General features: G+C 42.1%; 1 protein-coding gene across 3 annotated transcripts in view; it reads left to right on the top strand.

Annotated features, from left to right (window-relative positions):
- OSBPL10 (oxysterol binding protein like 10) overlaps positions 1-25,638 on the top strand; it is a 286,393-nt gene that overhangs the window by 61,456 nt on the left and 199,299 nt on the right. The window contains exon 1 of one of the 3 annotated variants that reach the window (XM_012769171.3): positions 11,565-12,172. The exons of the other annotated variants lie outside the window; for them this stretch is intronic. Within the exon in view, the coding sequence (XP_012624625.1) occupies positions 12,072-12,172 (101 nt within the window). The 5' untranslated portion in view covers positions 11,565-12,071. Of the gene's footprint in view, positions 1-11,564; positions 12,173-25,638 lie in introns of those variants that run through there. 3 annotated transcript variants of the gene reach the window in all.

Genomic DNA, 25,638 nt, shown 5'->3' with positions numbered 1-25,638 from the left:
TTTTTATGGCTGAGTAGTACTCCATGGTATACATATACATTTTAGTAATCTACTCGTATATTCACGGGCACTTAGATTGTTTCCATCTCTTTGCAATTGTGAATTGTGCTGCTATAAACATTCAACATTCAGGTATCTTTTTTTTCCTTTGAGTAAAAACCCAGTAGTGGAATTGCTGCATCAAGGTTCACTCTTTGTGTTGGACAGTTCCATGAGTTTTGACAAATGCATGTCATATACCCACCATTATAGTATCATACAGAATAGTTTTTACCATCCTAAAAATTCCCTAGGCTTCACTTATTTATCCCTCACTTTTTCTCCCCAAACCACTGGCATCCACTAATCTTTTTAACATTTCTATAGTTTTACCTTTTCCATCTTCTGCTTTCACTAGTCTTTGAGTCTTTCAATCTCTGCTTTCACAATTCTTTGAATCTCTTGAGTATCCACCAATGATGGGTGGCTATTCAGAACTCATAGTCATTATTCTGCTTTTCCGGGAGGCACAGGAAGTTGGTCTTCTCTTTGGAATAAAGTAGAGGATAGTTATAATAGCTAAAATTCATTACCTTGACAATACCTCCATGTGTTGCAGTCTGCACTATTGGTGCCATTATCCTCCAGTAAGAAGTCCATTTGTTCCAGGCTTCCTGTGCAGCCTGGTTTGTTGGATAGACCTGCCTGGCCTGTGCTGTACTTTGTTTCCCTCAGCCCAGGAGAGTGATTGCCATTTATTCAGCAAACAGTTTTGGAGGCACATTCTGGAAGCCATTTCTCCTTCTCTGTGAACTGTCTCCCATGGAACCCTCGGTAACAATGTTTATCCCCCGGTGAAATGACTGAACAGAAAAAGCCAATCAGATCCTCTCTTAGAAATTTGAAGTGGTAAGGCAGCCAGCCAATCAGGGTGGGCATGTTCCTGGCACTCTAGAAGATGCCATTTGGAGAACTAAAATGACTACATTCATTTCTGGAAAAACACGTTAGGATCACAGAGAAAATATCCTTTCTGTTGGTTGTATTTTCAGTCTTTGCTCCAGCCCTTCTTAAGGCCTGCCCGGCTCTCTTGGCTTCTGTTAGATGCCCTGAGCCCTTTCGGGAAGTCGCCCCTATATTTGCTCAAGCAGGTTCCAATTGGTTTCTGATGTTTGCAATGAAGGAGTCCAATTGAGGTCATCTGTGTTTTAGTTTGGTCTTTTCCTCTGCCAAGTGCTGTTCTAAGCATAGTTAATGTGTCAGACTCATTTACATTGATACTAAAGCATTCTAAGGTTGTGTTAGAAATCTGTGTAAAGGGCAGAGGAGGGGGTGGTTGAATCTACCTGAGGACAGGAGGGCACAGTCCATGAAAGAGGTGATCTTGCAGGGCATTTTGGGTAGAAGATACATTATGAACAAAAGCCTAGAGTTTGGGAATGGAATCATCTTCAGGAGTTGCAGGGTGTTTGACATGGGGTGTGAGTGGGCTGGAGTTGGTAGGTAGGCTGGATCCAGGCTATAAGAGTCTTATGCTGTGACGTTCGACTTTGTCCTGTAGATCAGAAACCACAAATCAGCTTTGAATGGGTCATTTGTGGCCCATGTATGTGTTTTGTTTTGCTTGTGAAAATGTTTTCAACCATTAGTTGCCATGATTTAAAAATCAAATGCTTTTACTTGAAAATCTGGATATACATAAACATCACTGTTCAGAATCTTCTGGAAGATCATTCCACATGGCATAGGAAATGGGGTATGTGGGCCCCTGTTGCCATGGTCTCAACTGGTCTGTTCCATGCATTGACTTTGCCTCCCTGTACTTATAAGCTTAGGAATTGGGGCCAGTGACTTACTTACTTCTGTTTGGACCCTGTTTAGTCAGCAGTGGTCCCAATGGTGAAAACCTTACCGTCCCAATAACCCTTTTCCTTTCCTAGGTGATTTGCCATGCCAGATCCTTTAAATGAAAAAATAAAAACAAAAACAAAAAACCCCCTCCAGCATGTATCTTCTTAAATGAGCTTATTTAGTTTTCCAGGGGACTTGTCTTGCTATCTTTTAACTTTGTCATTATTATTATTTAAAGCCATAAGAAGCCAGTCACGGTGGCTCATGCCTGTAATCCTAGCACTCTGGGAGGCCAAAGTGGGCGGATTGGTCGAGGTCAGGAGTTCGAAACCAGCCTGAGCAAGAGCGAGACCCTGTCTCTACTATAAATAGAAACAAATTAATTGGCCAACTAATATATATAGAAAAAATTAGCTGGGCATGGTGGCTCATGCCTGTAGTCCCAGCTACTCGGGAGGCTGAGGCAGCAGGATCGCTTGAGCCCAGGAGTTTGAGGTTGCTGTGAGCTAGGCTGACGCCAGGGCACTCACTCTAGCCTGGGCAACAAAGCGAGACTCTGTCTCAAAATAAATAAATAAATAAATAAAGCTATAAGAGAGTTAAAATAATAGCATAAACGTTAGGTGAATTGTCAGTGTGTTTTTAATAACTGAATAGGGCTTTTATGTTTGGAAAGAAACACATATAGTTAGTTCTTTTTTAATTATCAGTTAACTAAAATTGTAAATTTTATTTTATTTCTTTTTTGAGACAAGAATCTTCTTGCTCAGTCACCCCAGCCAGAGTGCAGTGGTGTCATCATAGCTCATTGCAAGCTCAATCTCCTGGGCTCAAGGGATCCTCCTACCTCAGCCTCCTGAGTAGCTGGGACTACAGGTGCATACCACCACGCCTGGCTAATTTTTCTATTTTTAGAAGAGACGAGGTCTAGCTCTTGTTCAGGCTGGAGGCTGGTCTTGAACTCCTGAGCTCAAGCTATCTTTCTACCTTGGTCTCCTATAGTGCTAGGATTATAGGCGTGAGCCACCATGCCTGGCCTATTAAAATTGTGAATTTTAAAACCTAGTATTTCTTAAACGTTAAGCTCAACTTGTAATGTTTTATTTATAAACTAGTAATTTTCATGTTAAAAACTGGTTTCAATTATTCATTGATTAACATCACTTAGCTTCTAAATTTAGCAAATTAAAGTTCTTAAGGCTGTTAGCACCATTTACAAATTTAATCAGAATTCTTTAATGTTTTAAACTATAATAACACATTTAAAGTATCTGTTTCTTTCCAGCGTTTTAAGGCTGATAACAAAAGCAAGGAGCAAAGTCAGCTTCAGTGTTTCAACAGCTCTTAGGAATTAATAAATCAAACATACCCAGTTAGTAGAACAGATTTGGTTAAATGTTTCTAACATCTTAAAGTATTCAGAAAGTAACTTAGAGCTTGCATACCTCTTCTCACTTGCAGAAATATTTGGGATATGGGCTTTCAATTTATTTCTGTATTATTTTTAGAGTTATTTTTGTATTTTCTAGAGAATGCAGTCATCTTATCGGATGCCTGAAGAAAGAGCATGTGTCTTGGTCCGGTCAAGGTTACATGTTTTGACACATTGATTGATTGATTCCTATCAGCATACTTGATCTGCTTGTTCCAAGGTGCTACAGATCTCAACAGCTGGCTGTTTGATTACGAACCAAGCTTACTAGTGGGGAGGAGGTTTAGTCCTTCAGCTGGGACTCATCTATTTGCATACGTTGCACTTATCTGCAGCCAGGTGTCCTAAATCCCCCCCATCGTGTAACTAAATTAACAGGGGCTCTTGAATTTACTTTTTTCTCTGCAGTCAGGCGGCAAAGATTTATTCTTTTCACTTTTCACAAACTAGCAAAACCCACCTCATTAATACCGTGTTTCCCTGAAAATAAGATCTACCCATAAAATAAGCCCTAGCAGGATTTCTAAGCATTTGCACAATATAAGCCCTACCCCCAAAATAAGACCTAATAATGGGCGTGGCTATGCAGCATATCTGCACAACCCATGCATCTTGTCACAGGGCAGTAAAGAAGATGAGCAGCCCTTCTCATCTGCCCCATCGTGACAGCTACTATCCCAGAGGTGACCGGAAAGGTGCAGGCAGCCCCACCAACAAGGTCGGCTCCCCCTGTCAGGTCCCGGCCATCCTGTGCGTCCTGCAAGCTGAGGCTTTGAGGGGAAAATAACACATTCCCTGAAAATAAGCCCTAGGGTGTCTTCCTGAGGAAAAATAAATGTAAGACCCTGTCTTATTTTTGGGGAAACACGGTAGCTTTTTACTAAAACAACTGAATGACTTCCTTGTCCGGTTAGGACTCCAGGTGGATTTGGGTGGTTGAATTCCTTTGCCAAGACCCTTGGTCCCCCTCACATGGGTGCTGTAACTGTCACGTAGCTTCCTGTTTGGGGCCTGGTGGGGCCTGGTGGGATATTGAACCCTACTGCGGCGACACCTGCTTTGTCTTCTTTCATTCTCCAGTGTCCTGTCGACCTCCTTCCCTGGAGTCCTGTCATTAATGTGCACAAGGGAAGTTAAGTAATGCAAGGAGACACAGCCTCACATGATTTAGAAGAAATGCTTTTAGAGAGGCTTGAAATAGGTTTTTTTTTGGAAATCTAAATGTTAGAGCAAAAGAGATACATTTAACAACTTATATTTAGTCTGCGTGTTTCTTAATAGGAGTTGAGGTTTACAATAAAACCATTTGTTAAGCAGAACAGTTAAAGATGCAAAGGTAGAGATAGGCGGCCACTTTCGGGAGAGGGCCAGATGTATGAGTCAACACAATTGGTCTTTTTTGGCAAGAAAGGAAAACCCTGCTGATTTTTGGTTTTGTTAATTGGAGAGCAAGCTAGGGAGATTAACAGGTGCCTGAGAAGTAATTAATCATGGATTTATAGCGCTTTTATGTTAGGGGGGAAAAGGTGATTGTGAAAGTGTCCACTTCAATCTTTAAGAGTATCAAGTGGAACAAACATTTACATTTTTATTGCACTGATTAACATGCTCAGTGATGAGCCAGGGACTGTGGAAAGGGATGATTTTTGGGGGTGGTGGTAAAAGACTGTGAGTCAATTTAGGGGGAGGTTTGGTGCATTAAAAAAAAGGTGTAAGATATTTCACTTCTGCTCTGCTGATGAGAACGAAGTCATCCTAGTGCTCATAACCAACCTGGTGTTACACTTGCACGCTCTGTTGTTAGAAGCAGTGGGCTGGCCACTCATTCTACACCTGCCAAATCACCCAATTAGGAAGACAAACCAAGAAGGAACATTTTACGTTACTTTAGAATTGGGGAAATATGTGGGTAGGAAGCTGTATAAAATATGCACATTGGTTTTTGCATGCTGACTTATTTTGAAATGTTCTAGAATATAGGCCCTCTGAGTTGAACCCGCTATCAGTGAATCCATGTTTGTGTGCCTTTTGGGTAGAATGTGATGAATGTCAAGAACAAATACTTATTGTGCATTAATTATTGACCTTCTGGAGACTGTGCTGGATTCATGCTTAGGGGGTGTTGCATGGTTGGTCACCAGAGAATTTTAGGACAGGAGTTGGGAGGGGAAGGAAGGGATGGTGTTAGAACAATTCTAGGAAACTGCAAATAAGGGCAAGTCTTATTCGTGATAATGTTCTTTTTTCCTGTTACTGTTTAACAGCTATTTATTTAAAAAATTCTGCATTCAAAGAATTGTGCTGGATGCAGCTGAAGATACAGTAGACAGCGGACACATTCTTGAACACAGAGAGCTTTTATTCTAGTGTACTGTTGTCCAGTAGAACCTCTTGCAGTGATGGAAATGATCTATCGGTATGCTGTGCAGTACAGTGGCCAGTAGCCACCTGTGGCTATTGAGCACTTGATAATGTGGTTAGCATGATTGAGGAACTGAATTTTAAATTTAATTTTAATCATTTTAATGTAGCCACATGTGGCTAGTGACTACTTATACATCTGTTGTAGTAAGTCAAGTGGGTCCTAATAATCTTCATATTTAGACTGCCTCATTTTAGGAAGCTAAAAAAAAAAATGATATTAAAATCCAGAGTCCGAGACTCAAATAATTCCATATATAGGGAAATCAGAGTTCTATCTTAGATGTATTTTTGGTGTGACATTTCTCAAAGTGGGTTCCATGGAATACCAACCAGTCCCATAAGATATACTGCTAAAAAGCGTGCTATGGTTATTAAGTTTGGGAAACACTGTGATATCCTTCCTTCTGGAGCTGCACAATGAACACATATTTACAGCCTCTGATCACACAGTAGAGAAACTGATTCTTAGTTTAGTTTCATTCTATATCTGGATTTCCCGAACTTAGCTGGTGATAGCACCTTTTAATTCACTTACACCTGGGGAAATGCTATTCTAGGGAGACAGCTGAGTTTGGGTTAATACTGTCTTAAAAGCAAAATGAAGAAATGGTGGTTATAGTCTCTACTTAGTTTGGTTATCTTGGCTTTCCAAGAACATGGGAATTCCTCCATTCTCCTAGATTTTGGTGGGTTATATAGGTAACAGACTTAGGGCCATAAAAATGCATATGCACATTTGGGTACTGAATAAATGCTTCTTGTCAATAACAATGAAAATCCCTATTTTAGAGAGTTTTATGTACATATATTGTGTTATGTTCACCTTACCTAGTTAGTCTTCTAAGGATTTGTAAGCTAGCCTGTGGTCTAAGGTAGCTTGAATTAATACATGCACAGAGAGGTTGAACTGTTTGATTTTGCTTTTCTGTTATTTACTTGGATTTATAAAACTAGTAGACATGTGGCCATTTCCACTTTCTGACTCAGTTTATGAAAGCCTACGTGGAGTCCAGGGGTGTTATTAAGGTCTCTTCCCTACTTGCTGTGACTTAAAAGTACAGAATCTAATATGTATCAACCCGATATATGGTATTTTAGAAACTCTAGTTACCTTGTGGTATACATCAGTTCTCATCACTGCTATTATATGTGAGTGTGTGGGTGCTTTACTTAAAAAGAAAACTAGACAAGACTCAAGGTTATTCATGTAGTAACGCCACCCTTGCTCACCTTCTGAAATAATCTATTGAGCAGCAGAGAAGGAAATGGAGTGAGCAAGCCACGGGAGTGGATCTTGCAGCATCCATCCTGCTCAGAAACTGCATCCATCATTCCCGATGCCGCAGAGAAAGGTTCAGAGCTGCTGGGTAGTGCATCTTCCAAGGTCCCTTTCAGCGCTAAAATTCTGTCATTAAATGACAGCTTTATTGAGAGTCTCCATTGTAGTAAAACAGTGTGTTGTGGTCTACCGTAAACTCTGGCATCAAAGAAGAGACATGCTTAATATACTTACAGTCTTCAATGAAGAAAATGTAGATCAGGGGTCCTCAAACTTTTTAAACAAGGGGGCCAGTTCACTGTCCCTCAGACCATTGGAGAGTGCGCACTGTGGGCCCGGGACGAGTCGGCTGCTAAGCAGGACAGGCAGCGGCGGCAAAAACACCAGGCGGGCAGGATAAATGTGCGAGGCGGCCCGCATGTGGCCCGCGGGCTGTAGTTTGAGGACGTCTGATGTAGATGATGAACTTGATTTTTGGCCTTGTAAGAGGGCCAGAGCTTCTTGGGTTCTTTAACATTCTATTTCTTTTCTTTCTTTCTCTTTTTTTTTTGGAGACAGAGTCTTGCTCTGTTGCCCGGGATAGAGTGAGTGCTGTGGTGTCAGCCTAGCTCACAGCAACCTCAAACTCCTGGGCTCAAGTGATCCTCCTGCCTCAGCCTCCCGAGTAGCTGGGACTACAGGCATGCGCCACCGTGCCCGGCTAATTTTTTCTATATATTTTTAGTTGTCCAGCTAATTTCTTTCTATTTTTAGTAGAGATGGGGTCTCGCTCTTGCTCAGGCTAGTTTTGAACTCCTGACCTCGAGCAATCCGCCCGCCTCGGCCTCCCAGAGTGCTAGGATTACAGGCGTGAGCCACCGAGCCCGGCCTAATGTTCTGTTTCAAAGTTTAGAAAACGTTGTTTGTTCCTGCCATTTGGAATGCCTCAATAACCAATTCTTCAAATTAACTATTTTCCCCCACCTCCATGACTATCAATATTTTGCCTTGAAAACTGTTTTTTAAAAAAACATAGTTTTATTGTGGTAAAATATATATAAAACTTATCATTTTAACTATTTTAAATGGACTGTCCTGTGGCATTAAGTACATTCACGTTGTTTCACAACCATCAAACTTGCCATTTTGAATCAATGCTTGTCCCTGTGGAGGATGAGGAGAAAGTCCCCAGTGGGGCCTGACTTTCTAGTACCTACCCTGTCCTAATAAATTGAGACTATTGTTCATAAGCAAATCCTGCTAACCAAAATCGACTTTTTCCGTAATGTAACTAGTTTTACAGAAGAAGAATGACTAATATTTGCATATTCCCTGCTTGAGGCCACTTTCCTTCCCAAAGGAAGCAAAAAAAGAAAGTTGGGGTGGGAATGGTGGTGGTTATTACCCCAAGCCTAATGGTATATGGATTTTTACCTGTAAGGCCTGCAATCTCTGCCCTGGGAAAGGTGACAAAAAGCTCAGAACAGCTCCCTTGTCTGCTATAACAGTAGCTTTGAGAGTATCCGGCCCACTGCCTTTTCTTATAAATAAAGTTTTATTGGGATACAGCCATACCCATTTGTTTACCATTGTCTGTGGCTATTTTTGTGCTGTATCTGCAGAGTTGAGTAGTTGCAACAGAGACTGTGTGGCCCACCGAGCATACCATATTTACTTTCTATCCTTTTCTGAAAAAAGTTTGCCAACTCCCATTCGAGGGCCTTGGTCATAAGCCCAGAGCATTCCTGGCTCTGTGTGTTCTCACAGTTCCACCTCAGCCCAAGGGTGAGTGAGTGCAAGCAGGATGGGCCATATCTGAGTGCCACGTGAGTGTTGCATTTAATATCAAACACTGTCTTGGTGGCTTGAAAGGCTGTGTGATGAAAAGAATCAAAGTAACAGCCCAGGTGTGGCAGACCTTGAAACCATGCTCTCTGATTAAGGAGAACATTTTATTCTGGATCATGCTTGAGAATAAAGCCTGCTGCTTACATAATGATTTGAATAGGGAAGTAGGGGCCCTTTAATTCATGAAGTGGTTTATTTGGAAGGTAATTTAAGCGGGCTATAAATATTTGTAAGGCTTGGGAGACTTATGGATTTGGTTGAAGGAGGTTGATAGCTGTTCATTCCATTTTGCACTAGAAGCCTGAGGGGCATTTCAGTACTGCTTTCGATTCATCATACATTCCATTTGCCAAGAAGTTCAGCAGAGCAGAATCTCTGAATCCCCTGCCTCTGAATTCTGCAAATGCATTGTTTCTTACTGAAGCCACCATCCCTCCCGTTTAAAGTCCCGGGGACAAGGATGCAAAGTGATCGACTTCCCCATTTCCAGGGCAGCCAGCCTCTTGGTGCTGTTTTACTTAAGCATTTCAATGTCTTTAACTTCTTACCTGTGTGTGCATTTCTGAAAAAAAAAAAAAAAATTTAAAAGGGATTTAGGTGGTTGGTTTCCAATCTGCTGCTAGAAGTGGAGGCCATTCAAGTAGATTGATGTGAGGTTTCTAAAATCTACTTTGAAGGCAAAGTGGCATTTGTTTTGCCTGGGACGGGGAGAGCGGCCCCGCAAAGAAAAGCTGATGTGGTCACTGAGGGTTTATGTAAGTCACATTGTGCTCATTTGATCTGAGATGCAGGGAAGTGAAATTGCCGGGTGCCAGAGTGGTTCTACTGAATCGGTAAGTTACGGTAGGAATGTTCCTTTGCATTTTTTTTTTTTTTTTAACTAATGAGATAATTTGCTGAGAGGAGGCAGTTTAGTGAGAAGTTCCCCCTCTCCTCTTTTTTTTTTTTTTGACTTTGAGCCGCACCAGCGATGGCTTTCATGAGCCACAAGAGTCACAGAGTTAATGGAATCTTTTATTTTCCATTATGCTAGGTCTCTTTCCCGAGACTAATCTCCAGGTGCCTTAAGAAACAGCCTCAGAAAACAAAATGCAGAAGACCAGAAACCAATTCCAGTTGGTATTCTGGTTGAATGGTAGTATATTTCCTCTGGTGGAGAGCATTATTTAGAAACCATAGGTCTTGGTGATAAGATGACCGATGGCCTTACTTGTTCCAGTAGAAAGGAGAGAGGGTTAGAGAAATGTAGCTTTGAGGGCCCACCAGAGGGCCAAGGCAAGCATTCTGGAAAGGTGATGTCAGCTCTTATTTACTTTGTTCATTAACCTCTAGGTAGGTTTCCCATAGCTCAGTCTGCAGAAAGGAAAAGGAATTAACACAGTCATTAAGAATCCTGATGGATGCGAGGTGTGTTTCAATGTTTTATTCTAAGACACCTCTTTCTAAGCTAAATGATAGTTCTCTCCAGTGACCTAAAGTTAGTGTCTTCGGAGGGCCCTTGTCCTGGCTCTGCTCTGTGTCCGCTACTGTAATAGAAGTGATTTCGAGGTTTCCTGTTGCTTACTAATCACCAGTTAAATGAAAGGCAAATAAAACAATGCTACTTGCAGGTCCCCAGGGGAGCTGCTCATCTCCTCTTTCCATCTCATTGCCTGCAAGTGCAGCCATCACGTGTAGGAGATCAATATCCTCCAGGTACTTAAAAAATATCCTGGCCTATGGAAACGGAGTGTTATATCAGAGAATTGATCGACACAGCCCAGAGAATCACAGAATGTTTAAAGGCAGGCAAACATCCTGAAGTAATAGGAAAGCAAAGTCAATGATGTTTTTTTTTTTCCTGTCTGGTCATCTCCTTAACCTCATCCTTACTAGCGAGCTACAGCCGACACAAGTAGCCCATTCACATGGCAGAAACGTCCAATACCGTTGTCCCAGGCTGGCCACCTTGCCTCTAAATCAGCTGGCAGGGCAACAAGTTATCAGGCTGCAGGTGCAAGAGAACAGGCAACATTTATGTATGTAGGCAACATAAATCTACATGGACTATTGCAGTAAGCTCTTAGCAGACCTGTGTCTCCCACCCACTTGAGTGAGCCCTCCAGGGGCTTCCACTCCTAGCTGGAATCAAAGCCCTACTTCCTGTCTCACCTGCAAGGCTCCATGTGATCTGGCTTCTGGCTCCTTCGAGAAAAAGGCCGCCTCCCATCATTTCCCTGCACTCGGTCCACTCCTGCCACGCTGGCCATTTTCTGCCGTGCCTGTCCCCACCTCTGTATTTCTTGCCCAGGACACAGCTATTTTCATCAGCAGGCCTGCCCCACCCTCTCCCTACCGTCTTAGCCCAGCCACCTCTCAGGCCTTCCCTGACCACGTGAAGCTAGAACTCCTCCTACACAGCAGCCTTTTCCCACTTGGTGTCACTCTACCCTGTTTTATTTTTTCTAAAGTACTTATTGACACTTAACACTGTTTGTTTGTAGGTTAGTTATTTCTCTGCCCCTATTAGAATATCAGCTCTACGAGGGCAGGAATGCTCATCTGTTTTGCTCTTTGCCTTACTCCAGGGGTCCTCAAACTATGGCCTGAGGGCCACATGCCATCCACCAAGGACATTTTTTTTTGCCGCCGATGCCTGTCCTGCTTAGCAGCTGACTCGTCCCGGGCCCACAGTGCGCATGTGTGGAATGTGCACCGCACTCTCCGATGGCCCTCCAACAGTCTGAGGGACAGTGAACTGGCCCCCTGTTTAAAAAGTTTGAGGACCCCTGCCTCCCTGAAGGTGAATATAAAGTATTATATTAGGAACTTCATAATCTATGAAATGAACTGTAGACCAAAAAGTTCAAGTATCTGGTCCTAGTCCTGGTCTGTCTACAAACTAGCTGTGAGGCAGTGGAGAGATCACTTACATTTGCCAGCCTTACTTTTGATATCAGTAAAACGGAGTTAGGAATATCTGCCCTACTTTTGAGATGGTGGAATGGGACAATCAGATGACTGTGTTGGAAGCTCTGTGTGCTGGTTAGATTTAGAGTTCTTTTTGTATGATACCATGAGGCCTTTGCATACAGCAGACGCTCCGGAATAGTCGGCTGAAGTATTGCTTTTACTCTCTGGACACAGACCTTTTGGTGGGTGTATTGCATTGCATCTGGGGTGTGACCTATGACCTAATGAAGACCTTTCAATAAATTATGACATCAATAATTCAGAGGCAGACTGTGTAGTTTCACTGCTTCTCTAGAGGGCTGGAGAAATGATCTGCTTCCTAGAGCCATGAAAGTTCTCGGCATAAAATCTTCTACAGAAGTGGGTTGGGCAGACAAGCTGTCTTCAGTGACTTCAGTGACAGTTTTTCACAATCAAGTTTTACTGCAGTGAGTTCTCTGTTAGGCACGGATGACCTAAAAACATTATTGTTGCCATCAGGTGCAGTCTCTTTGATTCTTGAAACTTGAATCAAATCTGCTAGTGGTCCACCATGCTTGGCAGGTTTGGTTCTTACCATTTCTTCCAGCTCAGAGAAGAGGAGTGGCTGGTGGGGAGGAGGATTAGAGGGTCAGGGTGGCTCCCAGATTGATGAATTAGGCCCTGATTGCTTGGGAATAGTTTGTTTGTTTGTTTTTGCTAGCAGAATATAAATATTTGTAAAGTACCAAAAATGTCCCTGGTTGTGAAGAATAATTTTGGCTTTAAAGAGGTTTATATGCTGGTGGTTTTAGTAGATAAACAGGGACAATGCTAATGAAGGGACACATTTCTATTTAACGATCTTTTACCCTGAGCCCATCAGGGAACATGTAGTTACCTCCATATGCACGGGCAGTCTGCTAAGCCCAGAGCAGTGCTTAGTCACGAGACATGTCCTCAAAGGAGTTTCTAGTTTAGTTGGCAGAGATCGTCATAATATTATTAACTTAGAAAAATAATAATAGGAGGCCAAATGACTTTCCATTTCTTTGGCTCCAGAAAGAGAGATTAATTCTGGCTGGGGATGAGTCATATATATTTCATGAAAAATAATTTAAGAGGTAGTCTTGGGGAAGGTTTGAAAAACACAAAGAACTAAGTGAAAAGAGGTTGGCTTGTTGGTTCCCTTATGGTGAGGCAGGTTGTTCTGTTCTCTCTTGGCAAATTGAAGTAGTAGGTAATCTGCAGAGTGAACTGCGGGGATGCACATTGACTTCAGTGTTGTTTGTGGAATCGAGAAAGCTTAGGGGACACTCCCCAAACTCATGTTGCTTCCAGAGCGGAGTAGATAAGGTTGAAACCTGGCAGCTGTTGCTCAAAATTGAGGCTGGACTTGAGTGTGTAGAGAACACACAACATCTTTTTTATTCTTCTCTTTTCCTTGCCTTTTTTTTCTCTCCTTTGAGGTGGTGGGAATAGTTGGAATAGTTAATCAAGTGATAGGTTTTTTTGGCAGTAGATGTTTTACTGTCTCGATAGGAAGCCTTAGATATTTTTTTCTAGGGATGGCATAATGGAGATTTCAAACCAGATTTGGAAAACATCATAGTGCTCGAAATTCAGTGATGTTTATTAATCTCCGTCCTGCGTCCTGCTCTCTCACTAGGCTATGATCTTATCTATTGAGATGAGTCATCACCGGGTTCCTTAACTCAGTGATCTGTATGGAATGCCACATACTCTTTGACACATCGATAAGGTTGATGTTGTCGTGTAGCTTGAGGAATAGGAAGTCACCACTTGTGTGTGCAGAATGCCTTCATGAACGCATGCCCCTGAAAAAAAATAAGCTGTCTGTGTAGATAAGCCTAGGATTTCTTTTAAGAGTAACATTTTGGTATTTCCTTCATTTATATTATTTGACAGACACTTACATTGTGTTTGCTACATGCCAGATAGTGTGCTAAGCATCTTATGAATAATAATTTATTTAATCCTCATAAAAGTCCTGTGAGGTAGATATTTTTATTGCCCGATTCCTTTGTTCCTTGTACCTTTGTTCCTTGTCCAGGTGGTGGCCTATAAACAGATATTTGTAGCTGCCTCTGGTTTAAGAAAAAGTACTTAGAGAAAACCTCAGTTCTGCCCATTAACTGATACCTCCTCCCCCCAACCCCTAGAAAATCATGGAAGTTCCACCTTTCTCTGAGCTCATTGGCAAAACACCAGCTGTTTCTATAGGCATAGATAGGTGTTGACAAGTTCAGGCCCAGATTGGAAATGATTTCAATCCAGATTGTCTTTGAGTCTGTGGAGAGTCAGAGTGTATGGAAATTCGGGCCCACTCTGTCCTCTGGGATTAAGTGTTCCCTAGAGAGTAGACTGTGTGCCCACAAGTTATGTAGGAGGATCTGAGTGACCTCAGGTTTTGTTTTTTGACTTGGTCACAGTGGATCATGTTGCATAGAGGCTTGGGAGCTCGAGTTGGAGGAACAGTTGAGATTTTAATCTTGTTTTGGGTGGCTTTTTTTTGGGGGGAGGGTGGTATATTTGAACCTTTCAGGTTAGTTTAATTAAATGCCGGGTAGAGCTAGCCAGCAAGTAGATTTCATTTTCAAAATGTGTCTATTTTCCCAGAACCCTTTGTGGCAGCCTGGTCTGATCGCCCATATATCACTTTGGCTTCTTGGTGCATTAGTGTCTGGGACTAATTGGCCTGCCTGTTCCAGTCTTTTCTCCTCAGCTCTGAGATCTGCTGACGGGGCGGGGGGAGGTTACTCTCCCGCTGAGTGTTTTGGTTTCCTGCCAGCCTGGGAGGCATGGGACCCCATGCCAGGGAAAAGTAATCAAGGGTCAGGGTAGGGCAGGGTGTGAGGAGGAGGATCAAAGTGGGTGAGGAGGAACCCGCAGAGTGAGGGGGACGGCTGCCCAGGGGGGCTGGAAGAGGAAGGATATGTGACCACCCCCTGGGTTGACACCTGTCAGCCCTTGTGAGAATTCTCTGGATGGTGGTAGTTTAGATTTTCCCCTTTCATCTCCTTTCCTTCCCTTCTCCTAGGTTTTATTGTATTTTATTTTTTTGAGACAGAGTCTCACTCTGTTGCCTGGGCTAGAGTGCCATGGCATCAGCCTAGCTCACAGCAACCTCAAACTCCTGGGCTCAAGCGATCCTCCTGCCTCAGCCTCCCTAGTAGCTGGGACTACAGACACGCACCACCGTGCCCGGCTAATCTTTTCAATTTTTTTTTTTTAGTTGTTTTGGCTAATTTCTTTCTATTTATAGTAGAGACGGGGGTCTCGCTCTTGCTCAGGTTGGTCTCGAACTCCTGAGCTCAAGCAATCCTTGCCACTTCGGCCTCCCAAAGTGCTAGGATTACCGGTGTGGGCCACCACGCTTGGCTTCTCCTAGGTTTTAGCTGCCCATAGAATCCTTTGAGATTATTCCTGAGTAACCTTAGTTCACTGGGTTTAGTCCACATCTACCTTTGAGTTCCTGTCAAAGACATTTCCTCACCATTGTTTGCCTTCTACCCACTGCTCACCTGCTTTAAAAAAAAAAAATCTTTAAAATTGAGGCCCTTTGTTCTGAGGTAGAAGATTTAGCCCGAGGAAGGCAAAATAGTGTAGCAGTTAGAAGCACAGCTCTGGGGCCAGATTGCCTGGGTTCGTGTGGCACCTGCTGCTGCTTGGCTGTGTGACTCCAGCAAGTGAGAGACCCTCTCTGTGCCTTGGTTTCCTCATCTTTAAAAAAGAGGCAATATTAATACCTTCCATCATAGGATTGGGTAAATATCAGCAACTATTATTTTCCCTACCTTCCTTTTTGGTCTCCATAGACAATCCGTGAGATGAAGGCAGGAAATTTTGTCTTTTTCTCTTCACTGCTGTATTCCTGGTGCCTAGAACAGTGCCTGGTACTTAGTAAGTGCTCCGTATATCTGTTGAATGGATAAATGTGTAATAGGAAAGATTGCGAATGTTCTTTGCTGTGTTAGACTAGGGAGAGGATTGGGGAGGAAGGGCGCAGAACTGGCAATGTCAGAAAAGAGCAAGAACTAATAAATCCTCCATCTTTCTACACACTCTCAGCTTTGTGCATTGTTGAGTTGGACTCCGAGACTCCACAGGGTCCTGGCAACTGACTTGGGGGCTGAATTAAGACTGAGGAGAAGCAGCCCCCCCCAGCACTGTCCCTGTACTGCATCCGTCTTGAAGGGGATGTATATGTTTTGGCCCCTTTAAGCTTCAGCACAACTTGGTGTGAGGTGGCATCTTCTTAGCTCCATTTTACAGGCAGGAAACAGACACTGAGAAGTTAAGTGACTTGCCCAAAGTCATGTAGTATTCTAAATACTTATTAAATGCCTTCCCCCCCCCCCCATACCAGTCATTTGTGTTAGGTACTGGGGAGCTCACGGTGAAGAATCCTGATGTGGTTCCTGCCCTCCAGGACGTACAGTCTAGTGAGTGTGTGGATGGTGCATGTTAACAAATAATCCTGCAAATAATTAGGTGGCGATGACTCGTGAGAGGTACTAGGAGGCAATCTGCCATGGGGCAGAGTGATGGGGGACCAGGCATATGGGGAAGGGAAGACTTTGCTCAAGGGCAGATGCTGTTAAGCTGAGATGGGAAGGGACGAGTAAGAAACAGCCAGACCAAGAGCAGGGAAGAGGTTTCCAGGCAGTGGAACAGCATGGGCTAGTGCTCTGAGGCAGCAAAGTGGAGGCAATGGGAAGACAGTGGGGGAGGGGGCCTGGAGCAGAGGGGTGTGAGAAGACTCTGGAAGGGAGCTGAGCTACGTCATGCAAGACCTTTAGCCACATTTAAGGATTTTAGGTTTTATCTTCAATGCCATTTAAAGGTTTTAATCAGGAGTGCCGGAGGATCTCATTTATAGTTTTAAAGAAATCATCACATTGAGTAGAAGGAGGATGGATTAGAAGTGAGAATGGATGTAGAAGATCAGCAGGAAAAGTTTCCTCTTTGGCTGCAGGATTTAAAATGTGCATCCGGAACCCATATGGTCACTTTAGTCCATGCTGAAAAGACATTTCATAAAAGTCAACATCTATTTTTATTTAAGGTTTTATTTTGAAATATTTTTAGATTTACAGTAAAGTTGCAAAGATACAGTATTCTCATATACTCTTTCCCCACCTTCCCTTAATCAACATTTATTTTGAATTAACAGTCTAATAAGCTAGAAGTGGATATTTCCTTATTATTATGAAGAATATTTCTTTGAAACAAACAGCTGACATCCTACCAAATGGTAAAATACTTAGAAGTGTTTCCATGGAAGACAAGAATAATACAAAGTTGCCTGCTCACTAATACTCATTTTAAAACATTCTGTACTATGCAATAAGGCAAGAAAAGGAAATTAGAAGCAATTAGAGAAAGTGCTCCTTCTCAATACTTGTAACATCCAAATGAGATATTTGAATCAAAACTCTCCTAACATTGATGCAATCAGTTGAATGGCAAAATACAAAATAAATATCTAAAAACGATATCAAAACAATAAAGAAAAAGTAATTGCTATTTAAAGCAAATGACTGCAGTGGCTTTGGCCCCTATGTCAAAATATCTCTTTGGAGGACCAGCTGAGAAGTGAGGATATGTGAGGAAAGCTCTTTGGGAAAAATGGGTCTGGTCTAAGGATAGGCCTTAGACCTATAAGTCTCAGGGGATGAGTAGGAAAAATGGCTAGTGAGAAATTACTCACAGTGGGCACAGCCAAGGGGCCAAAGTTGGAGCTTTAATCAGGGGCTGGGATAGAGAACAAGAAGGGACAATGCTGTGGTAAATGATTTAGTTTTATTTTCTAACTTTGTGAATGGAAAAGCAGTTTTTAGAATAGTTTAATCTAGTATATTACTAAGGTCCTTTTAATTATAGTTATTTTCTGTAGAATTTTTTCTGTGCTTTAGACATTCATAATCCTTGCAGTTCTTAAGCTTTTAATTTATTTTTATTACTACACTAGTCTTGTACCAGTACTTCTATATGGTTATTTAATAGAAGTAATAATGATTGTGGGCATTCTTGTCTTATTAATGATTTTAATAGGAAAGCTTTTAACATTTCCAGCTTTCACTGTTAGGGTTGCTCTGTTTGTGTGCATGTGTATGTGTGTGTGTGCATGTGTGTTTTAGATATCATTTACTAGATAGGCATTTTTCTATTTCAGTTTTGCTAAGAGTTTTTATTTTTCCCTCCCAGAGTTGGACATTAAACTTAGAGATGTTCTTCTTTTGCATCTACTGAGATGATTGTATGGTTTTACTTCCTTCATTTTTTAATTATTTTTGTCTTAATATCCGTCTTTTCTAATGTTGGTTACCATAGGCCTGGTATATCTTTCTTTCATGCCCTTGTACTTTAGGGATGTGTTTGGATTTTTAAAAATATCTATTTAATCTGCAATATCTATTGTTTAATTGGCAAGTGAATTCATTTATATATTTTGTGATTATTGATACACTTGGACTTGTTTGTGCCATTGTAACCACTAATTTCTATTTGTCCTACTTTTTCTATGTTTCTTTTTTTCCCCCTATCTTGCTTTCTTAAGGGATAGATTGGATTTTTTTGTTCCTTTCTCTATATTCTATTTTTCCTTCTTCTTACTTTTTTGGAATTTACATACTGTATTTTCTAGTCATTTCCCTTGATATTTTACCATACACATTAAACTTTAAAATGTTTAAAGTCAGTTATCTTAAACCTCTTCCAAAACCTGGTTGAATGCTTTAATTTCAATATCCTCTCCTATCTCACATGCTGTTATTTGTTATTTCAGTTATATCCTTTAAAAAATTCATAAGTTAAACATCTTTATTATTTTATGCAGATAATATTGTTTGGATTTGCCTCTGTTTACCATTTTGTTTATTCATCCTTTCTTTTTGCATGTATCTTTCTTGGCTTGTTTTTCTTATCCTAAAGAACTTTAAAAGCTCCGTAAATGCAGGTTTCTTGGTGGTAAATTATGTTTTTTTTATATCTATTATATATATGTATTTATTTCATTCTCTTGCTTAAAGAACTTTGCTAAGCACACAATTTTAAATTGACAACTATTTTCTCTCCATGTTTTGAAGGTGGTATGCTACTCTTCTCTGGTCACTGGTGTTTCTGTGGAGATACCTGCTGTCACTGTGTCATCCTTTGTAAAGGATCTGAACTTCTGCTTTGGCTGCCTTCAGGGTCTTCCCATTTGGTGCCTGCAGTTTCCCTACGATGACTGTAGATGGGAATTTCTTTTTATTTTTCATGCTTCGCATGTACTGGAATCCATTTGGGAAATTCGCAGTCCATTATTTCCTTAAATACGACCTTTCCTTCATTTTCTCTGTTCTGTTGTCTAGTACTCTGATGAGATCTGTGTTTGATTTCTTGATCTACTAATGTTTCCCCTACATTTTCTATCTTTTCTGTCATTGCTGCACTTTGTGTAATTTCTTGGAATATATCTTTTATTTGACTAGTTCCTTTTCCAGCAGTTTCTAATCTGTTGCTTTACTTATCCTAAGAGTCTTTTAAAAAATTAATATTATTTGTAATCGATAAATCATAATCATATACATTTATGGGGTACAATGTGATGTTTTATCATATATATACAATGTGGAATGATTAAATCAAGCTAATTAACATATCCATCATCTTTTTTTAAGGTGAGACATTTGAAATTCAATCTTAGCTATTTTGAAATGCATAATATATTTTCATTAACTGTAGTCACCCTGCTGTGCAATGGATCTCAAAAACTTATTCCTCCTGTCTAACTGAAATTTTGTACTGTTTGCCCAATCTATCCCCATTCCCTACCTTGGTCTCCACCCCCAACCTCTGTAACTACCATTCTACTCTCTGCTTCCATGAGTTTAGCTTTTTTAGATTCCACATAGAAGTGAGATTATGCGGTATTTGTCTTTCTGTTTCTGAGAGTCTTCAATTAAAAAATTATAGTTTTCATTTCTAGGGGTTGCATTTTGTTTTAAAATCTGCCTATTCTTTCCTATTAGTCTCTTATTATCTGCATATCTTTATGATTACAGTCTTTATTTCATTAAATATTTCATACCTGCTGTTCCGTATTTTTATACCTGACAGTTTCCATGTCTACCGTTCTTGGAGGCTTGGGTGCATTGTTGTTTGGTTCTGCTAAGCCTCACTCACGGACATTTGCTGGGTCTTGTGCTTGGTGATCTTTAATGATGAGCTTGTTGCTTGAACTCACTCTGTGGCAGGCTGAGGTTATACTTTAGGGGTACTTTCCTCCAGAGAGGATTTACTTTTGCTTCTTACAGTGGCCAGAGGGTGCCACTAATTTGAGACTGCTTCAGACGCCTTGTAGGGTCCTGGCTTAGAGAGGATCCCAGGTTTGGCTTTTCCCAAGCCTGGGAGAAAGCTGACCCAAGGCTGAGTGTCCCGTTATCCTGCTGCTGTCAACTTTTCGCTCTCCAGACAACCAATCCTGCTGCTCCCAGCTGCCCTCTGCCCTGGCACCACATGGGCACACGTGTGTGGGGTGTTCTTTGGAAACCTCTGTGATTTCTTGTATACTAGCTAGAGTCTAGTTGCTACCACAAGAAGATTCCTCAAGGCCCCTCATTGTCGATAATGCCAGAAGAGAAAGGGTCTGAGAATATCTTTTTTTTTTAACCTTCACATTTAATGATAATTCATCTGAATACCAAACTAAAGATTCCAAGATTTTTCGCTTTACATTTTGAAAATGTCATTCCTTTGTCTTCTTATACATCCACTGTTGGTGTTAAAAACTCTGATTTTATTTTTTCTTTATAGATTTTCTGACTTTTCTCTCTGGGAGCTTTTAGCTTGTTTTCTTTTTCTTTGATTTTAAATTTTACTATAATGGATCTAGGTGTGGTCTTTTCTTATCCCAACTATTTGGCACTGTGTGAGATTTTTTGATATGAAATGTCAGATTTTTCTTTAGTTGCAACAAATTCCTGGTTCTTATTTCTTTAAATACTTGCTCTTTTCCTTTTATTCTTTTTTTCATTCTCTGGAACTCCTGTGAGAAGGATAGCAACACTTCTGTTTTGTCACACTTTTTTCATTTTAAAAATCCAGTCCTGATACCTTTTGAGAGAGTGTCTTGATTAATCTTCCAGCTCACCAATTTGTTCTTCCACCAGACTCTGCTCTGCCAATCCTCTAAGTGCCCTTATCAAAACTCTTCTTTTTCTCTTCTCTTCTCTTCTCTTCTCTTCTCTTCTCTTCTCTTCTCTTCTCTTCTCTTCTCTTCTCTTCTCTTCTCTTCTCTTCTCTTCTCTTCTCTTCTCTTCTCTTCTCTTCTCTTTTCTTTCTCTTCTTCTTCTTTTTTTTTTTTTTTTTTGAGACAGAGTCTCACTTTGTTGCCCAGGCTAGAGTGAGTGCTGTGGCGTCAGCCTAGCTCACAGCAACCTCAAACTCCTGGGCTCAAGCAATCCTGCCTCAGCCTCCCTAGTAGCTGGGACTACAGGCATGCGCCACCATGCCCGGCTAATTTTTTCTATATATATCTTAGTTGGCCCATTAATTTCTTTCTATTTATAGTAGAGACGGGGTCTCGCTCTTGCTCAGGCTGATTTCGAACTCCTGACCTTGAGCAATCCGCCCGCCTTGGCTTCCCAGAGTGCTAGGCTTACAGGCGTGAGCCACCGTGCCCGGCCAAAACTCTTATTTTTCAAATGCAGTATTTTCCATCAGTGTTTCTAACTGCTCCTTTTTACATGCAGCCTCCCTTAGGTCCCTGAAGCTGTTTAAGATATTTATTTTGTTTAAGGTTTTTATCCTTTGTTTTCCATTATGTCTACTTCTGGTTTAAATCATTCTGTTCTTTTGTCTCCCTTTCATAGTGCAGACTTTTCTCTGATACCTGGTTCTGTTCTTGCCTTTGGCGTGCACCTTTTATTACGCTGTGATGCGTGGCTTCCACTTGGGAGCCAGAGACAGAAGGTCAGGCACTCACCTGGCCTTCCCAGATCAGATAACCTGGTAGGGGAGATGCCCCCTGGATTATTCTAAATCACAGCCTTTATTCTGTCACAGAAGAGAAGTTTGTAGGTAAACTTTTCAGGATTGGTTTGGGGATTCCACAGAAATTAGAGACCCAAGCTCCTTTAACTCTCTGCTTCCCCTATTGTATTCATCTTCCAAAAAGCCAGTGGAGGAGGGAGGGAGCGTAATACATCACTGTCCCCCAGTAGCTAGAACTCAGTCACTTGACCGAATCTAGGTGACAGGATGGTTGGTAAATACATTCTGGGAGTGTGTTGTGCCCAGCTGAAAATTAGGGTTCTCTTGAGAGAGAAGACAAATTTGGATATTGGGATATTGGGCGGGTGGCAGGCTGTCTCTGCCACACCTGGTTCCTGACTGCTAGTTAATCAGTGACAGAGTTGAGGTTCAGATTCTGGTTTCAACCCGGTATTTCTACTGCTCCCTGTAAAAATGGAAGGAGGATATTGAGTAACAGATGGCGGACTTAGGCAATACATGTTTGGAAGATAAGAGTTCTTTTCCTTTCTCTTGGTGTGCTGCATCTAAAAGAACTGATTTGCTTCAGGTTATGGGAGTCCATGGATCTAGAAATAGATCGGTGGAATTGGAAACCAATGGGACATTTAGTTAGCATTTGACATATCACTTTCTCCTTTCTTAAACATTCTCTTTCTGTGCTCCTGGATTTCCTTCTACCTCTCTGCTTTGTTTTCTCTGTTCTTTTCCCTGTTTAATGTTTGAGTTCCTCAACTCTTGGTCCCAGGCCCGTTCCTCCCTGCCTCTTCTTCTCCGCCCTGCTCCTCTTCCTGGGCGGTCTCATCCCTGCCTGTGGCCCCCATGTCTGCTTATTTACAGATGATTTGCAGATTTACATCTCAGCTCAGAACTCCTCTGGGCCCCAGATCCAACTGCTAAGTGACATCTTTTGGAAGTTTTAAAGGTATCTCGAAAGCCACATTCCCCAAACTGAATTCCTGCTTCATCAAATCTTGTCACCTGTAGCTCTGCCAAAACTCTGCCATTCCTACCCTTGGTTTGGACTATTGCCAGGAACACTGTGGAAGCTTTTTTTTTTCTTTTTTCTTAAAAACCTTTATTAGGGTATAATTTATACCCTATAGCTACGGTCCCCAAACTCAGGGCCGTGGTGGACCAGTGCTGGATTGTGGCCTATTAGGGACTGGGCTGCAGAGCTCTGGTGCCACCTCCACTTCCCTGTCCCGTGGAAAAATTGTCTTCCATGAAACTGGTCGCTGGTACCAAAAAGGGTGGGGACCGACCACTCTGCTGGCCCATAGAATTCACTTACTGTAAGTGTATAATTCAGTTAGTTTTAGTGAACTTGTATACTTTTGTAACTATCATCACAATTTAGTTTGAGAACATTTCTAACACCAAAGGGAAAAAAAAATTAAAATGTGGAAAAAAAAATCTCTCTAAACTGTTTGCAGTTATTCCTGCTCCCACCCTCAGCCTCCAGACAGCCACTGATTTTTATCTTTGTAAGTTTCCCTTTTCTGGACATTTCATGTGTATGGAATAATATAATTTGTAGTCTTTTGCATTTGGCATCTTTCACTTAGCATATTATTACATTTTGGGAGTTCATCCATGTTGTAGCATGTGTCAGTATTTTGTTCTTTTTATTGCTGAATAGTATTCCATGGTATGCATAGATCAAATTTTTTTCTTTCTTTTTCTTTTTTTTTTTTTTTTTTGTGACAGAGTCTTGGTTTGTTGCCCAGGCTAGAGTGAGTGCCATGGCGTCAGCCTAGCTCACAGCTACCTCAATCTCCTGGGCTCAAGCAATCCTGCTGCCTCAGCCTCCCAAGTAGCTGGGACTACAGGCACGCGCCACCATGCCCAGCTAATTTTTTCTATATTTATTAGTTGGCCAATTAATTTCTTTTTATTTTTATAGTAGAGACGGGGTCTCACTCTTGCTCAGACTGGTTTTGAACTCCTGACCTCTAGCAATCCACCCTCCTCGGCCTCCCAGAGTGCTGGGATTACAGGTGTGAGCTACCTCGCCTGGCCAAATTTTTTTCTTTTGATCCATTCACCAGTTGATAAACATTTGAATTATTTCCAGTCCTGGCTACTATGAATAACGTTTCTGTGATCATTTGCATGCAAGTCTTTGGTGTAGACAGACGTGTTTTCGTTCCTGTTTAGTAGGTCCAAGAGTGGGATTGCTGCCTTATGGGGTGAGTTTATGTTTCTCCGAGCGGCTGTACCATGTCACATTCCCACCAGCAATGTGGGAAGCTTCCATTCCCTCTCCCTTCTCATCATTTGTTATTGTTTGTCGTTTTTATTATAGCCATTCTAGTGGGTGTGAAATGGCATCTCACTGTAGTTTTAATTTGCATTTTTCTAAAGACTAATAGTGTGTATCTTTTCTTGTATTTATTAACCAGTCCTATGTCTTCTTTGAAATGAAATCTTTTGCCTGTTTTTTGATCGGGTTGTTTTTCTTACTTTTGAGGTGTAGGAGTTGTTTACTCTGGATGTATATGCTTGGTGTTCAGCCAAAGATTGGGCAACCGCCTGTAGCCAGTAAGGCTCCACTCTCTGCTGTTCTGTCTGCTTGTGGGCAGGGAGCATATTGACAATTCAGGCTGTTTTCTTGTCTGTCTTGGCTTTTACTTTCCATCAGTCTTCTCTGCACACCACCATAGCCTCTGATGGCCCGGGATGCATGGGTGGCGTGGGCCGGCTCTGGTTCTTATGTGTTTGTGCCCAATCGCTGGTTAACCAAGATATGTAGAGAGCTTATCTAGCCCCTTGGTTTCCTCACCTCCTGGAACTCCTAGCTAATTCCCCGGAGAGTCTGCTGGTCAGTGGCTTGCTCCCAACATGGCTGCAACCTCAGCCTGGTAGAACCTCCACCGTGCACCCGCTGGTGAGATGCCAACTTAACTGATGATGTTCAGTCACAGGCACCGTCTCCCTGGTGGCAGCAGCATGCTGTTCTCCTGGCCCGCCCTGCTGGAACTACTGGTCTCCTGGCCCTGCCAGGTGGGGGATGGGAACAGCCAGACCCTGCCTGTTCTTACCAAAGATCAGTCGTTTGCATGAATAAACTCTTCTCATTTTATGGCTTTGGCCAGTTTCTACTATGCCGACATGGTTGCTTTTTGACCGTTTTGTCCAGTTTGATAGTTGATTTTTGGGGGGAGGGAATTTGTTGGCCTTCTCAGTGTGTCGTGATGAAGAGGGGGTCAGTCTGCAACAGCCTCGTCTGCTCCCTTCTGCCTTCTCTGCTGGCCTTGCCCTGCGCTGGAGCTAGAGTTCCCCTTGTCCAAAGTGGCTCTGCTTCTGTCCCTGCCTCTGCTTGAAAGCCTTCCGAGCAGCCTCCTTGATGTTGGGATACAGGTGGAACTCCCTGCGCACCTCGCCTTCCCGGCACCTTTAGCTTCCCCTGACAACACGCCCTCCTTCCCTCCCTCTGCTCCAGCCATGCTGGCTTTTCTTCCTCCCCCTACTTATTCCTCTATCCTCCCGGCCTTGACACACCCACAGCGGCTTCCTCTGCCTGGAGAGCTTTCTCCTCGCCCGTCCTACTTGCTCATCCCTCAGATCTCAGTTCCTCTGTCTTCAGTTCTACTAATTGACTCATCTTTTTTTTTTTTTGAGAAAGGATCTCGCTCTGTCTTCCAGGCTCGAGTGCCGTGGCTGGAAGACAGAGCGAGTAACCTCAATCTCCTGGGCTCAAGCGATCCTCCTGCCTCAGCCTCCCCAGTAGCTGGGATTACAGGTGCATGCCACCATGACCGGCTAATTTTTCTATACTTTGTAGAGACAGTGTCTCGTTCTTGTTCAGGCTAGTCTTAAAACTGTTGACCTCGAGTGGTCCTCCTGCCTCAGCCTTCTAAAATTTTAGGATTACAGGCATGAGCCAGTGTGC

This window comes from Microcebus murinus, chromosome 1, assembly GCF_040939455.1.
Source record: "Microcebus murinus isolate Inina chromosome 1, M.murinus_Inina_mat1.0, whole genome shotgun sequence".
In the NCBI taxonomy this organism is placed as follows: Eukaryota; Metazoa; Chordata; class Mammalia; order Primates; family Cheirogaleidae; genus Microcebus; species Microcebus murinus.
The sequence above is the reverse complement of the archived record's forward strand: the minus strand, read 5'-3'. Positions and strand labels throughout refer to the sequence as shown.